Source organism: Periophthalmus magnuspinnatus, chromosome 2 (genome assembly GCF_009829125.3).
Source record: "Periophthalmus magnuspinnatus isolate fPerMag1 chromosome 2, fPerMag1.2.pri, whole genome shotgun sequence".
Classification (NCBI taxonomy): Eukaryota; Metazoa; Chordata; class Actinopteri; order Gobiiformes; family Gobiidae; genus Periophthalmus; species Periophthalmus magnuspinnatus.
In genome coordinates, this window is record NC_047127.1 from 3,313,611 (window position 1) to 3,330,230 (window position 16,620).

At 42.5% G+C, this 16,620-nt stretch overlaps 1 protein-coding gene across 13 annotated transcripts in view; it reads left to right on the top strand.

Annotated features, from left to right (window-relative positions):
* dmd (dystrophin) overlaps positions 1–16,620 on the top strand; it is a 500,656-nt gene that overhangs the window by 270,103 nt on the left and 213,933 nt on the right. For all 13 annotated transcript variants that reach the window (XM_055226238.1, XM_055226248.1, XM_055226250.1 and 10 more), the window contains 2 exons: positions 4,161–4,359; positions 9,773–9,918. In XM_055226238.1, the coding sequence (XP_055082213.1) occupies positions 4,161–4,359; positions 9,773–9,918 (345 nt within the window). The remainder of the gene's footprint in view (positions 1–4,160; positions 4,360–9,772; positions 9,919–16,620) is intronic.

Sequence of the window (16,620 nt, forward strand, 5' to 3'; positions counted from 1 at the left end):
AACAAAACAGAGTATTTCTTCAAGCTCTGCTACTAATACAACTGCTCTTATAAAAACTACTACAGCTACTTTTTTCCACCATGACCCAAAGTACTTTTAGTTCTACCCTGCAGTAGTCCTGGTTTAGTCCTGGTTTAGCCCTGGTTTAGTCCTGGTTTAGTCCTGGTTTAGCCCTGGTTTAGCCCTGGTTTAGTCCTGGTTTAGTCCTGGTTTAGTCCTGGTTTAGTCCTGGTTTAGTCTTGATTTAGTCCTGGTTTAGTCCTGGTTTAGTCCCGGTTTAGTCCCGGTTTAGTCCCGGATTTGTCCTGGTTTAGTCCTGGTTTAGTCCTGGTTTAGTCCCGGATTTGTCCTGGTTTAGTCCTGGTTTAGTCCTGCTTTTATCAATCTAACAAACTAAAATATATTCCACTTTAAACGTCTGACACTACAAAGACTTAAATAGCCAAACACTTCAGTTAGCATTAGCGTAATACAAATAGCATTAGCTCGTGGTCTCGACCTTGAGCCTATACAAGTTTAGACGTCTTTAATTTATGTGGATAAATAATTCAGGAGGATCGATCGAGCGAAGCAGCGAGACGGCACACGCACGTTAATATTTGCACAGCTTTAGAGTTAGCCTGTTAGCTCGTTAGCCCGTTAGCATACATCACTGTTTCACTTGAGCCCAAACCTTGAGTGATGTCTTCCTGTCGGGTGCGTCTCGGCCGACAGCAGCCGCGGGGAAGGTTACTGTTAAAAAGCAACTGTAAATATTATATTTTTAGATTGTTTTGTTTTGTATGAATAAAACGGAGGAGTTTTGTGTTCACCATTGATACACAAAGTAATTCAAAGTGCTTTACGAAATATGAAAGATATTAAAATCACGATAGAACAAATCAAAACGTAAATAATAATCATAAAAATAACATTAAAAGAGAAAAGTGCAGAATAAACCCCTTTCAGTCACAGCAGATAAACAGAACAGTTTGAGTCTGGATTTAAACTTTGTCAAAGTCGAGGCCTGAGTCACATCTTCAGGAAGAATGTTCCAGGTTTTAATTGTAGAAAACTCGATTCAACATGTTTAGCCCTGGTTTAGTCCTGGTTTAGTCCTGGTTTAGTCCTGGTTTAGTCCTGGTTTAGACCTGGTTTAGTCCTAGTTCACACCTAGTTTAAAATACTTTTACCTTTTACTCTTTCAGTACATCTTTACTTTAACAGTTTTCCTTTAGTCAATTTTTTCATGTGATTCTTGTATTTGTTGCTTGAGTATGTGTACTTCTTGCTCCAGTATGTGTACTTCTCGCTCCATGTGTACTTCTCGCTCCAGTATGTGTACTTCTCACTCCGTGTGTACTTCTCGCTCCAGTATGTGTACTTCTCGCTCCATGTGTACTTCTCGCTCCAGTATGTGTACTTCTCGCTCCATGTGTACTTCTCGCTCCAGTATGTGTACTTCTCGCTCCATGTGTACTCTTTGCTCCAGTATGTTTATGTGTACTTCTCACTCCTTGTGTACTTCTCGCTCCATGTGTACTCTTCGCTCCAGTATGTGTATGTGTACTTCTCGCTCTGTGTGTACTTCTCGCTCCAGTATGTGTCCTTCTCGCTCCGTGTACTCTTTCCTGCCGTGTACTCTCTCCTGCCGTGTACTCTTTCCTGCCATGTACTCTTTCCTGCCGTGTACTTCTCGCTCCGTGTACTCTTTCCTGCCGTGTACTCTCTCCTGCCGTGTACTCTCTCCTGCCGTGTACTCTTTCCTGCCGTGTACTTTTTCCTGCCGTGTACTTTTTCCTGCCGTGTACTTCTCGCTCCGTGTACTCTTTCCTGCCGTGTACTTCTCGCTCCGTGTACTCTTTCCTGCCGTGTACTCTTTCCTGCCGTGTACTCTTTCCTGCCGTGTACTCTTTCCTGCCGTGTACTCTTTCCTGCCGTGTACTCTCTCCTGCCGTGTACTCTTTCCTGCCGTGTACTTCTCGCTCCGTGTACTCTTTCCTGCCGTGTACTTCTCGCTCCATGTACTCCTTCCTGCCGTGTACTTCTCGCTCCGTGTACTCTTTCCGTGTACTCTGTCCTGTTGCGTCTTCACGCTGCTTCTGCTGGTGACCGTGTCTCCTTTGTCGTCGGTTGAATAGATTTCCCAGAATGCTCTTGGGTGATAGTGCATGTTCTCTCAATGACAGTATGGGGCGACCTCACTCCAGAACGTACAAGAATAACCTTCAGAAACACGTTTGTATTCTGCACGAGTCAAAGCTCACGATTAATATTACAAACGCACTCAGCCGCTGGGTTTGCGTAAGAAGTTAGTTTAGAAATTAATACGGATTACACTGGAACATTTTAGTGAGCGAGTTCTGCTGGAAGTGAAATAAAATCATAATAAAACTAGAAATATGGACCACTACCAAGGCACAGTACAGTGAAATGTTACATGAACGTGCTTTTTTCTATGGAAATGTCAGTACTTTTGTGTGAAATGTTCTGTACTGTGGCGTTACAATGATCCGTCTTGCGTTTAGTAAATTATGTGTATTTTTTCTTTCTTAAAAATACCCGCGTTCTTCCTGTGAATGACCGGATTGCGTCACCTGCTTGTTTCCATAGAGATGAAAAGAAGAGCTATTGGGCAAAATTGACTTTTCAAGATTTTTCAGAGTTTTTAATCGTGTTGTAGTTGTTTCCGCTCAGTATTTATACTCTGGAAGTTCTATCTGGAGTGATTCACGTTTGAGTTTAATTAAGCGTTTGTTTTCAAGACGCCATTTTGCTGATAAGTCCACGTTTTCACCTCCACCTGTGACACGCCCCCCGGAGGTGTAAACATGGACTAAACCTGGACTAAACCTGGACTAAATATGGACTAAACCTGGACTAAACCTGGACTGAACCCAGACCAAACCAGGATTAAACCAGGACTAAACCAGGACTGAACCCAGACCAAACCAGGATTAAACCAGGACTGAACCAGGACTAAACCAGGACTAAAGCAGGACTAAAACAGGACCAAACCAGGACTAAACCAAGACTAAATATGGACCGAACCAGGACTAAACCAGGACTGAACCCAGACCAAACCAGAATTAAACCAGGACTGAACCAGGACTAAAACAGGACCAAACCAGGACTGAACCAGGACTGAACCAGGACTGAACCAGGACTAAACCAGGACTAAAACAGGACCAAACCAGGACTAAACCAGGACTAAATATGGACCGAACCAGGACTGAACCAGGACTGAACCAGGACTGAACCAGGACTGAACCAGGACTAAAGCAGGACTAAAACAGGACCAAACCAGGACTAAACCAGGACTAAACCAGGACTAAATATGGACTGAACCAGGACTAAACCAGGACTGAACCAGGACTAAACCAGGACTGAACCAGGACTAAACCAGGACTAAAACAGGACCGAACCAGGACTAAACCAGGACTAAACCAGGACTAAACCAGGACTAAACCAGGACTAAACCAGGACTAAACCAGGACTAAACACACTGTGACGTCCGCACTTCCTTCTCCAGTTTTATTTTCTTAATCGTTGATACTCGTAGGATTCGGCAGCGTCGCGTCATCATTTTGGCACAAACGAAAGAAAAAGTGTGACGTACATCTGTCCATAGGGGGCGCCGACAGCTCCATAACTCTGTCGTGTTGACGTTTACGCCGACATCAGCTCCCATTGGACTTGTTTCTTTTATTACGTCACTTTAAAAAAATATCACGATTTAAATTGTGCAAATTATAACAAAAACCCACGTGCATCATAGATTAAAACTATAGATCGATACAAGCACAGTATATATCTGATTTAATGCTGTACTGCGGAACATTCATGACAAAACAAAAAAGAGCCCCATTAATTCCTCATTCCATTTGTGCATTTGTACAATTTCTGGTCCATATTTTGTTCCATTGTAGCTCATTTAAAGTTCAGGAAAATAAAGTCATGGTTGCTTTCATTTTTAAACTTTTAATTTTTTTTTTGCTGAGCTCGTCCAATTTCTTGCATGGCTTCCTGTTCATTAAGTATTTTCAACATTTGGATAGAGTACGACTGATTAAGCAGGAAGCAAACGGGGTGGGCCGAAAAGAGCGCTATTTGTGTGCGTTTTCTCGTAGATGTACATGGTGTGACCTGTGCTTTTGTTTCTTTTTTGCGGCTGGTCCCAGGAGGAAATCGCCCGTCTGTCCTCGCTCCAGCCTCAGGTGGATCAGCTGGAGGCTCGGCTGAAGGAGCTGAAGGAGGAGAAGGAGGGCGAGGAGGGGGAGGAGGACCCTTCGTTCTTGGACGCCGACATTAGCGCGTTTAAGGAGCACTACGAGAAGGTGCTGGAGGACCTGAGGGCTCGAGAGCGGCAGCTGCAAATGGGTACGAAACAAAACGGATCAGAGGAACAGGCTGTGACTAACCGTGTGTGTGATGAAGGCCACGAGCGCTTTGTTCACTTCTCGTTACTCTTGAGTTCGCGAAATTAACTTCTCAAATGCGCCGGTTGGTGGTTCAAATCTCGCTCTCGACGTAAACTCATTAACGTCATTGGTTGAGCAGTTTTCGGTGCTTTGAAGGTGGAAAAACGCGATATAAAATGTGATTATTTACCATTTAACGTGATAATTTTAAACGTGCGCTATGTAATTTTTGTACTGGAAGGTATTTTAAGGACCTATATTACACAAAATGGACTAAAATGAGCTTTTAGCCTTTTTAGAACGACGTTACCTCCTCAAAAACAGACCCGGCGTTGTGTTTTGTTCGCGTAACCCTGCGTTATTAGCTCAAAACGCTCTGTTCCACCTCGTGATGTCATGACGTGGTAGTTTTCAAGTTAACTCCTACTTTTTGTACCTTTAATTCAGTAGATTTTGGAAATTCCAGCGCAGAAATGATCCAAACCATTCTAGAAATGAAGGTGTGTGGAGTTTAAAAACACAGCGGAGCACTTCCTGTATCGCCACATGATGACATCACAAGGTGGAACGGGGTGTTTTGGTGTGAGACAAGAGCTCAAAAAACACAACTCCGGGTCTGTTTGTGACGAGGAAACGTTAGAACATAGATCAGAAATCAGAAAAATAGCGTAATAGTTGACCCTTGTCTTGGTTTACCTGCTCGTCTCCATGGAGATGTTGTTGCGTTGCCTGGAGTGTTCCAAAGTACGGCATTAAACTCCGTGGAGACAGGAGTTTAGGAGCCAAGAAACAGGTCGGATTTGTAGAAAGGCGACAAAATACAATGAAACGACGTAGATCAGGTGGATGGTGCGTCTCCTTTACATTTGGATGGAAGTAAAAATACAAAACATGTAATTTTTTTTAACTATTTTGCGTCACACTCATCAAGATATCACACTTTGGGGTAGAGTTAAATGCCAGGGAGAAGAGGTTTGTTTCAGGGGTCGGCAACCTTTAATTTCCAGAGAGCCATTTGGACCAGGTTTCCACGAAAAACCCCCCAAAAAAACGAAAAACACTAGGAGCCGCTAACAGTTTTTCACATCTAAAATGAAGATAACACTGTATATATTGTTGTTTTTTTACCTTTACGCTTCGTCTAAACAATTAAAGTGTGGTGTTTATTAAATCCATGAAGCGCTACAGAGACAATTACATTTTATTTATGTAATGAACACATTTTGAACATTTTGAACTCTTAAAAAAAAACAAAAAACAACATGTCAAATGAATTAAAAAGCTGAACTTAAATTATCCACGTAGAAAACAAAAAACACCATGAGCCGTCCTCCTTATTTCGCCTTCGGGGTTTTCGGCGCGCGTAGCAAAGCCTTGACCTAAATAAATAAATAAATAGGAAAAAAAAAACACCATGTCACTGAACAATGAAAAGTAAATATTTGCAACATATCTGCGTAAATATTAATTTTACCTGAAGGTCTGCACAGCGTCTGCGAATCACGGCACGATTCTGCGAGTGTGACGCTTATTTTGAGCGACGAAAAATAATAAAATGTAAAAAAAATTTTTAAATAAATATCTTGTTTTAATATTTCAGGATCACAATAATCTTCCAATTTAAGCTAGAATAAAAAAAAGAACTAACACAAATAAAAAACACTTAACTTATTTTCCCAAGACACATGTAGTTCAGGAGCCGCGGATCCCTGGTCTAGACTTAAATGGCGTTAAAGAGGATCTGACAGGCAGAGGGCGCTGTTCCGTAGTCTGGGCGCTGCCGCAGAAAAGGCTTTGTCACCTCTGGTCTGGGCACAGCAACGTTTCACACAGTACATCAAAAATAGTACGAGAAATAAGACGTAAACTGCGCTCGCGTTGAACCAAAACGTGTCGCCCGTGTCCGTGAAAATTTGAAAAGCTCGTTCCTCGGCCGCTTTGGAGAACGGTGTCGCGTAATCCGTCCGAGCGCGTGTCTATATCCATCTGCGTCGCTCTCGCTAAAGTGTAGTTTGTGTCGGTAAAGAAGTCGTCCTCTCCGCGTCGCCGTATCTCCGCGTTAAAGGCCCGTTCCCTCGCGTTATAAATAGCACATCCACGTCCGCGGTTATGCCCTCGTCCGCTCGCCGTCTGCCTTCGCTGTCCAAACGGAGGCGCTGCCACTGGGGGGACGGCGGTACAAATTGAACTGGGCGACACGCTAACACACAGGTGAAGTGGTGTCAGTGAACTGCGATGGGCCAACGGGGAGAGATGATGAAACTCGACACGGTGAGAATCGTGGGTTTTAAAGTAGTAATGCGCGTTTTCGCCAAGTCTCTACTGGAACTCGCATTCGTTTCTTCAATTTAAAGGTCCTATATTAAGCAAAATGGACTCTTTTTGAGCTTTTTGCCGGGTTAGAACGGTATTACGTCATCAAAAACAGACCCGGAGTTGTGTTTTGTTTGCGTTTTGTTTGCGTAACCTTGCGTTATTAGCTCAAAATGCCCCGTTCCACCTTGTGATGTCATGATGTGGTAGTTTTCAAGTTAACGCCCACTTTTTCACCTTTAGTTCAGTAGAGATCGGCAATTCCAGAGCAGAAATGATCCAGATGATTCTAGAAATGAAGTGTGGAGTTTAAAAACACAGCGGAGCACTTCCTGTATCGCCACATGATGACATCACAAGGTGGAACGGGGTGTTTTGTTTGAGAGAAGAACTCAAAAACACAACTCCAGGTCTGTTTGCGACGAGAAAACAGCATCACAACATGGATCAAAAATCTGAAAAATAGCGTAATTCTTGGCCCTCGTCTTCGTCTGCCTGCTCGTCTCCATGGAGATGTTGTTGCTTTGTCTGGAATGTTCCGCAGTATGGCATTACGTTATTATCTTATCATTATTCTTACCTTTTTTTCTTGCTAAAATTCCCCAGAAATCGATGCTTTCTTATCAGATCATCGCTCGACAGATCAGATCCATGATTGTGTCCACGGAGCTTGAAAAGTTTAATGCCATACTGTGGAATTTTCAAGGCAAAGAAATAAAAGAAATAGACTTTCCATGGATGCAAACGTTACATAATGCGTCTTTAATTAACTTTCACAAACATTCTGGGCTTATTTTACAGGTTTTTTTTGTCAAACTCACAATTTTCTTTTATTTTTTTACAAACTTTTACTCAAAAATGTTTACTTAAAAATACATATCGCCAAGTTTTATGGGAAATAATTCAAATGTAATCCATCTGGGGCCATAATGTTATTTTGATTAGATTTTTTAGCTCTGTGAATAGCATAATTAGCATAGAGGACATATTAATATTATATAATACGGCTAAATGGAACGTACACAATGGTATTAATTAGACGCCTTAAGAAATCGTGGGACCATTGAACCACAAATCTACCCACAATGCAATCTGCTGCCTATGTGTAATTTATAATGCGTTCAAATGAATCCGCTTAGCAACAGTGCGGAGAGCGCGGGGCGTTTGTGGTGGGCTGGTACATTTGTCACTCCAAAAACCGCAGACAATATGTGGGCGCTATCTGGAAAACGGCGTCGTATTTAAGGGTGAGTGAGCTGATGGAGCCACAACAAGCTGCGAAAATAGATAAAGTTAACGTTGATGGCTGCGTTTGCGTGTTTTAAACAGTGAAAGGTCACGGATACAGCGCTTTTTCCACCTTCAAGGCTCTCGAAGCGTTTTACGTCAAGGAACCGCGCACCCGTTCAGACGTTCAGACACCGGTGTACGTGTCATTTTCGACGGTTGCGCACTTTGTCGGCTGCATTTGAAGGACACTTGCGTCACTTCCGGCGCGACGAGGCCTGTCCCATTTCATGCAATACTTTCGACAAATTCGCCCTGCGTTTCCACGGAAATCGGCCGTGAAGGAGGCGTGCATCCGAGCAGACTTCGCGTACACTTCTGTATCCCATCATTTACCGCGCGTGAGTTCTTCTGCGGGAAAAACAAGGTATATTTTCTTAGTTATGTAATACTAGCTACAATTTGTAAAAAAAAATCACCTTGAACGTTATATTTTTCTATCGATATTCAAATGGAAAGATTAATTCCTCACTTCATTCAGTATAAACGGAAATAAACGACTGCGACGACAACACTTCGACGTTTCTTCAATGAAATAATAAATAATTAAAAGTAAAACTGTAATTATTTTGGAGTCCATTTTAAACATTTAGCTCATTAGCCAGCGGCCGTCACAGTTGCTAGCCGACGTAACGTAAGCGTGCGGCCTTTGCGGTCGACGGAGGCTACGCAGAGGAGCACCCTTCGTCGGCTGGGTCCTTCAAACGGTACTTCGAAGTGTGTGACCGTCAAATTGGGACACAGCAATGAGGTTTTCCCAAGGACACGACGACAATATTCATCCGTGGGAGCTGGAATCGCACCGGCAACCTGTGGGTAAACGGATCTAAGCGCTCGACCGATGATGTTTACGTCTGTGTCATCCCTCAGTCGTCCAGGTCTGATCCAGAAGAAAAGATGAAATTAAATCTGTCAACAACGATTTGTCCAGTTGATAGGTTTAATTTCGCCTTTCCAATGATGTTTATGTGATGAGCGGGATTCGAACTGCAAACCCTCCGATCAGTGGGCAAACACTCAACTGAGCTACTGTCGTTTCACGTGTTCGCTAATAAATAACCAAGGATATAACCAGTCACAAAGGCTATAGTTGCTAGCATCAGCGCTAATCACCAAACCAGGAAATGAATGAAAAATGTTTAGCCAAGTAAATGCCTTTTTACTTCCTGGTTACAATAAGGCGTGTTCTTATTGGATAAAAATGGTAAAGATTTGTATGGGTAGATTTGACGGCATTGGGTTTTTTGCACTTTTTACGTATAAGTAGGACAAAAACAAAACACGAGCGTCCATAGTTACACGCACCAAAACATAACACGTAAAAAAAACAAGCTATTGCTAACGATACAAAAATTTCAAACTCTATTTCGATACTCGATACTGAATAGCGATACCACAATGATAATAAAAACACTTTTTTTAAACAATAGAGTGTGATTTTGAACATTAAATGGTAGTACTTTCTTTTATATTCCCATGTGGCCTTATATCTGTGTAGTAGTTTCGATATTAGCTTTCGAATTGATTAGCATCTGCCGTTTGATCGCTTTGAAAGGTTTTTATTCTTTTAATGGTAATTTTATGATGATTATTTGTGATTATTTATGTTTTGTGTGATTTTAATGTCTTTCTTATTCTGTAAATCACTTTGAATTACCTTGTGTACGAATTGTGCTGTACAAATAAACTTGCCTTGCCTTGATAACTCTATTAATGATGTTTGTTCTGTATTATTGGTGACTTTTGTGCCCTTTTTCTCCGTTTACGTTCAGTTTTGGAAAGTTTACCGCCGGCTCGGTACAAGGAGACCATCGCGGCGCTGTTGGCGTGGTTACAACAATGCGAAGCCAAGCTAGCCGTCCCCTCCACCGCTGTCACAGAGTACCCCGTCATGGAGCAGAGACTTCAGGACATCCAGGTATGAAACACTCACGCAATGCATCTTGGGTAATGTAGTTTCACCTTAAGGCTGCCACTTTTAAACGTGCGATAAAAAGCGCCGACCACAGACGAGAGAGAATCGTATGAGATTTTAAACGGCCTATATTACACAAAATGGATCAAAAAAATACCTGGAGTTGTGTGTTTAAGTACTTCTTTATTATTCAAAGCTCAAAATGCTCTGTTCCACCTTGTGATGTCATAAAGTGGTAGTTTTCAAGTTAACTACTCCTTTTGTTTAGTAGAAATGAGCAATTCCAGCGCTGAAATCATCCAAATGATTCTAGTGAAGGCGTATGGACTTTTAAAAACACAGTGGAGCACTTCCTGTACTACCACATGATGACATCACAAGGTGGAACAGAGTGTTTTCTGTTCGAGAGAAGAACACAGCGTAAATTTGTGGGGTGGGAATGAAACAAAACACAACTCCAGGTCTGCTTGTGACGAGGAAACGACATTAATATGGAGCAAGATATGGCGGTGAAGAGCCCATACACCACAAGCTAAAAGTCGTGAGCTCAGCCTTTTCTTTTCTACGGTAAAAACGACTCGCTTTGAGACTCAAAAGTGTTCCAAAAACCAAAGCATTACACTTCTAGTTTATTATTATTAGTGAAATGTGCTGCCGTAGCTCAGATAAAAGCTTTTAACGCGCAGAAGGCTGGAGATAAACAACACAGGAAGTACAGTCGCTATCGCTAATCTGCAGCAGCTTCAGCCTGATCCGCGCTGTGTGGATGTAAACAAACACATGCGAGGAACTAGTCTCGCCTTTTTACTTTTTAAAGAACACTCCAAACTGTATTAATAGCTCTGTTTTGTGGATCACTCTTTGCGGAGGCCAAATTCTAGTGGATAAAACGGACGAGAACGCTGCAGTTTAGCATCTTTAAGTTACTCTACGCTAATTCCTGAGTTTGTCTGCGTTTCCGTCTCTCCGTCTGACCCTTACGCTGTATTTTTGGCCGTTGCCGTGGTGATATTTTGTGGTTACGACATGACGGAGCAGCTCAGAATCGCGCACGAAGGTCCAAAGTCGGCTCGGACCTCCTCGAAACTCACGGAGAATCGAAACCGGGTCCTAAATTGGCCAGATTATGCCGTAGCGTGAGGCGGGTTTCAGTCTCACATAAATCCAATATGTGTCCATTTCTATTACGGGATTTTGCATAGTGCCCAAGGTAATTCTCGTTTTGTGGCCAAGTGTTTGCGGATCCCCATAAAGCCGATGACACTGTCTGTGTAATCCCGCAGGGCTATATAAGACAGTAATCAGTTTTTACTACACGCAGTAAAGTTATATTGCCCCCGGTGATGCCAAAGTGCCAAAACGACCGGCGGTTAGAGGATGCTATTGGACAAGAGGATAGAAGAAGAAAATACATGACAAGGACCATTAAGTCAGAGGCAGAGGGGAGAGGGATGCAACAGAGTGGAGCGCAGACAGCAACAATTCCCTCTGTACAAGTTATGGAGGATGTGTAGGAAGAGACAACATATAGAGCTATTACGAAACAACAAATCAGGTTAACGTTTTAACTACTTTTAGGACTAGCCACTGCAGACCGCGCGAGATGTACGGGTTTGGAAAAGGTCTGATCAAGTCGTGTAGAATAAAGGTGCTGTATTTGTTGTTTTTTTAGGGGTTTTTTTGAGCAAAATGTGTCTTGTCTGAGTCCAGATATGGCTCTTGAGGTCAAAATATGTCTGCTGTCTGTCTATTTATAAAGCGTTTCATTGTCCAGTAAACAGGAAGTGTGTGTTAGCATGCTAAGTGACTGTAGCTCAGTTGGTAGAGCATTTTTCTTCATTAATTCAAAGTTTAGCAGTTGTGGGCCAATCAGAGTACTGCATTCTGAATGTTTGGAATACTTTCTGCGTTCTTGTTTTATCCCTGTTGCGTCAGGAGGGGGCGCTGTGGGGTGTTTTAGGAACGTGTTCGGGGTTAAAAAGTGCAGGACGAGTTGTTATCTCGTCATGGGTTTGAGAAAAGCGGCACTGAAGACTGAGCTCTGGGGTTTATGTTAAGAGTTAGCGAGTTAGCAGCTCGTTTGAGAACTGTCATTTTGGTAATAAACACGTTGAAAGGAACAAGGCGTGTGCTTCTTACCTGTGAGCACGGGGCATTACAATATTATGAAGTTGTACGTCTCTATATCGCGGTTCATCTTTTCTGGTCTCACTGTTTCGTGGATTTTTTTTGTGCAATTTTCCATGCTTTTTTTTTTTACATCGTATGAGCGTGCATTGTGTTCTGCGTCCTGATTGGCTGTTGGACTGTAGACCATTGTGTTGTGCGTCCTGATTGGCTGTTGGACTGTAGACCATTGTGTCGTGCGTCCTGATTGGCTGTTGGACTGTAGACCATTGTGTCCTGCGTCCTGATTGGCTGTTGGACTGTAGACCATTGTCCATCAGTCTCCTCCGTGCCGTGTCTCCTGTCCAGTACAGAATGTGTTCAGACAAATTTACATAAACGTTGGATCTCAGTGTGACTCTGAAGTGCTGTACGTTTGCGATTTGTTTTCTCCCCGACAAAACCCACAATGTCGATGAAACGTTCCGCACCGACAAAGACGCCGACGAAGGTTTGAACTTTGAGAGAGTTTAAACGAGAGAGAAATGTGAGAAAATGTTAACGCCTGTGTGAGAAAAGTGTATAAAGTGTGTGGTGAGGGGTTTTACAGCCAAAAACGCAGAGAATAATTCAAAAATAAAGCTGATATTTCACGGATTTCACCTATTGCGGGTTATTTTTCGAACGTAACCACCGCGATAAACCACTGTATCACTGTAAAACATGTGACGACAGTTGTATGTTTGTTGCAGAGAAGGAAAAATCTCAAATCCTCACACCACAAGAGCAGCGTTTTTTTAATTTTTCTTGTTAGTTTGAAGGTTAGATTACTTGATCAATGTACTCGTTTGATTTTAGCACCTGTGCACTGAATACTACTTCAGGAAAAACTAAATGTACTGGGGCGACAGTGGCTCAGTTGGTAGAGTTTTCATCCTCCCATCATTGGTTGAGCTGTCGTATCCGCTGAGTTCAGTTCCAACAGATAGAAAACTGTCATTGTGTCCTTGGGCAAGACACTTAACCCCAGCGTAGATGCATAAAAATGTGAGCATCACCTAATTGCTGTTGTTATCCTGGTCTGTTTCGTCACTGAGAGTTGAGAAAAGTGCTTATAAACTCATCCTGGTGAATAATTAGGATGCTCCGAATGCATAAAATAAGTAAAAAATAACTTTGGACCTTTGCAAACTGTTTAAAATGGACGCCTTTACGCTAGATGACACGTTTTATCAACACTTTTTTTACCGTTTAATGCAGTAAATGTGATGACAAAAGCTGTAAATTTGAAGTGAAATATCCAGGGCTGACAGTTGTTCTACAGTTGATTGACGTTTGAAATTTTAAACAAATCTTAAACGAACGCGTGGAGGGAATCTTTCCTCTGGCGTTCGGTGATTTAAAATGATGCTCTGTTGTGCGCTGTATAAAACACGGGCCCAGATGACTGATTCTGAACTAATTTGTCGTCGCGCAGACAGCCTCGGCATTTGTTTTCAAACTTATCATTAGATTTGTTTCCTCTTGACAGCGGCGCGTCCCACCTGGGGGAATGTCGTCAGATAACACAGAACGGCGAATAGTTTGAGCAGAAATAGTCGTCTTTTAAAGGTGCATCCGTGGAGCGTACAAAGAAGTGGACTGAGCGAGTTTGACGTCACCCACGGCGTTCAGCTCCAGTTCAAATTAAGCTAATCGAGGCTAACGGTTATCGCGGTGCATTTGGAGTCGAGTTTCCTATTTGGAATTCTGACTGCGGGTGTCATAGCGACCAAAGAGCCAATCAGGGGCGGGGCTGTTGAACGTAACGCCCTTTTCCGCCCACAGCAAGCAACGCTGTCAATCAAACCTGTTGCTAACGCTAGCGGGAGCGACCTCAAGGAATGAAGGCGCCTGATTTGTCTGTTATTAATGTTCATATCTAAAATAGCAAAATAAAAACACCAGGATCATGTAGAGCCGGTTAATACGAACATTTAAGACCCTTTCCTCCTTCCTTCCTTCCTTCCTTCCTTCCCTCCTTCCCTCATCCCTTTGTTTCTTTTTCAGGTTAGAGACAATTTCTGTAGCGTTTTTATTTTCATTAAAGCAAAAATATTCAATCGACGGCATTTAAGAAATAATAAAGTCATGTGGCGCGACAGTATCTCAGTTGGTGGAGCGTTTCAAAGTTCACTTAGCAACGCTGTCAATCAAACCTGTTGCTAACGCTAGCGGGAGTGACCTCGGGGAAAGAAAGCAGCTAATTTGTCCGTTATTAATGTTCATATCGGGAATTATAGACAAAATAGCGAAATAAAAACCCCAGGATCATGTAGAGCGGGTTAATATGAACATTTAAGATAAAAAATGACGAGTCTGACAGCAGCAGGTGCAGAGAGAGGACACAGTTTTTCAATAGAAAGCGAATTGGAGCCAGAGTCGATGGAGCAGGAAGCGCAAACATGCTCACTTCCTGTTTGGAACGCCACGGCTAGCAGGTTAGCTATGTCAAATGGGTGCAGTTATCCATCAGAGCTGTCGACGCTTTGTTTTGACGACGTTTATGGTTTTCTAATGCAGACGTGTTTCTTTTATTAAGTCGTTTTAGATGAATATTTTGATTTTAAAATGTGTAAATTAAACCATAATGATCCACAGGTGTCGTAGATTATAACCGTAGAGCACAATACGGCGGATTTAATGTGTCCAGCTGAGGCCCACACTTACTTAAACCTTAATGTGACCAGTTTTATATTTCATTAAAGTTCATTAAATCTATTGACTTTTCTGTTCTTCTCACAATCTGATTATAAATATTAGACAGACTATTAAACAGGCAAAGGCAAGTGAGAACAACTGGTACGCAAAGTAATTCAAAGTGTTTTACAGACTTAAAAAAGATCACAATATAACAAATCAAAACATAAATAATCACTAATAAAAAAAACTGAATAAACCCCTTTCAGTCACATTCACAGATAAACAGAACAGTTTGAGTCTGGATTTAAACTTTGTCAAAGTCGAGACCTGAGTCACATTCCAGGTTTTAGCTTCTTAAAATTAAAACACTGATTCACCATATCTAGTCCCGGTTTAGCCCTGGTTTAGTCCTGGTTTAGTCCTGGTTTAGTCCTGGTTTAGTCTTGGTTTAGTCCTGTTTTAGTTTTGGTTTAGTCCTGTTTTAGTCTTGGTTTAGTCCTGCTTTAGTCCTGGTTTAGTCCTGTTTTAGTCTTGGTTTAGTCCTGCTTTAGTCCTCCTTTAGTCCTGCTTTAGTCCTGTTTTAGCCCTGTTTTAGTTTTGGTTTAGTCCTGTTTTAGTCTTGGTTTAGTCCTGCTTTAGTCCTGTTTTAGTCTTGGTTTAGCCCTGTTTTAGCCCTGTTTTAGTTTTGGTTTAGTCCTGTTTTAGTCCTGCTTTAGTCCTGTTTTAGTCTTGGTTTAGTCCTGCTTTAGTCCTGGTTTAGTCCTGTTTTAGTTTTGGTTTAGTCCTGTTTTAGTCTTGGTTTAGTCCTGCTTTAGTCCTGGTTTAGTCCTGTTTTAGTCTTGGTTTAGCCCTGTTTTAGTTTTGGTTTAGTCCTGTTTTAGTCTTGGTTTAGTCCTGCTTTAGCCCTGCTTTAGTCCTGCTTTAGTCCTCCTTTAGTCCTCCTTTAGTCCTGCTTTAGTCCTCCTTTAGTCCTCCTTTAGTCCTGCTTTAGTCCTCCTTTAGTCCTCCTTTAGTCCTGCTTTAGCCCTGCTTTAGTCCTCCTTTAGTCCTCCTTTAGTCCTCCTTTAGTCCTCCTTTAGTCCTCCTTTAGTCCTCCTTTAGTCCTGCTTTAGCCCTGACTCTGGCCCGTTCCCTGACGTCCTCCGCGTACGAGATCGTCCATGTGTCTCTAACCTTACGTCTAACCGCTCGTGCTTCGTGCAGGTGATTATAATTCAAACGGCGTGAGCGCATTTGACTGTCGTTCCATAAACATTTCGGTCCGTCTTGTGTCTCTTCGATACTTTTACGCAGACGCATTCGCCACGACTCGAGCGGGCATTTGCTTTGGGTAATACAAAGATGATGTTTTAGGAAGAGGCTGCGGCGGTCGCTTAAAATTCAGTCGGCGCCGCGTCTCTGGTCTGCTCGTCTCCTGTGTGGTTATTATGTCCCTATGGAGAAAATCACTGTCACTATCTCCCTCCTCACATCCGCGCCGAGACACACACAAACGCACAAACACCAGAGCAACGCAACCTAACACAAAGAGACACAGTGTTAGGACAAGAGCAACTTTATACTTATCAGAGCCGCTGTCCATTATAATGAGAGCTGAGGGTTTGGATTTAAAGAGGAGCTTTTCTGCCGCGTTATAACGTTGTTCGCGCTTCAAAAAAAACAAGCCTGAAGTGGTTTTAGATGTCAATCATGAGTCTGAGTAATCTAGCGATCTCTCCCGAGCCTTATCCGAACCCTTTTTACGCTTACGCACACGGCAATTCTCCATAAATATACAAAAATATGACAAAACGATAATACACTACAACTTCACAAACCTGATGCGATGTGCAGTTTTATAGTTGTGTCGTGATAGCGCTCTGAAGGGGGGGTGGGTTAGTGCAGAGGGAAAAGGGAGGAGAGACTCGGAGCGTCAAA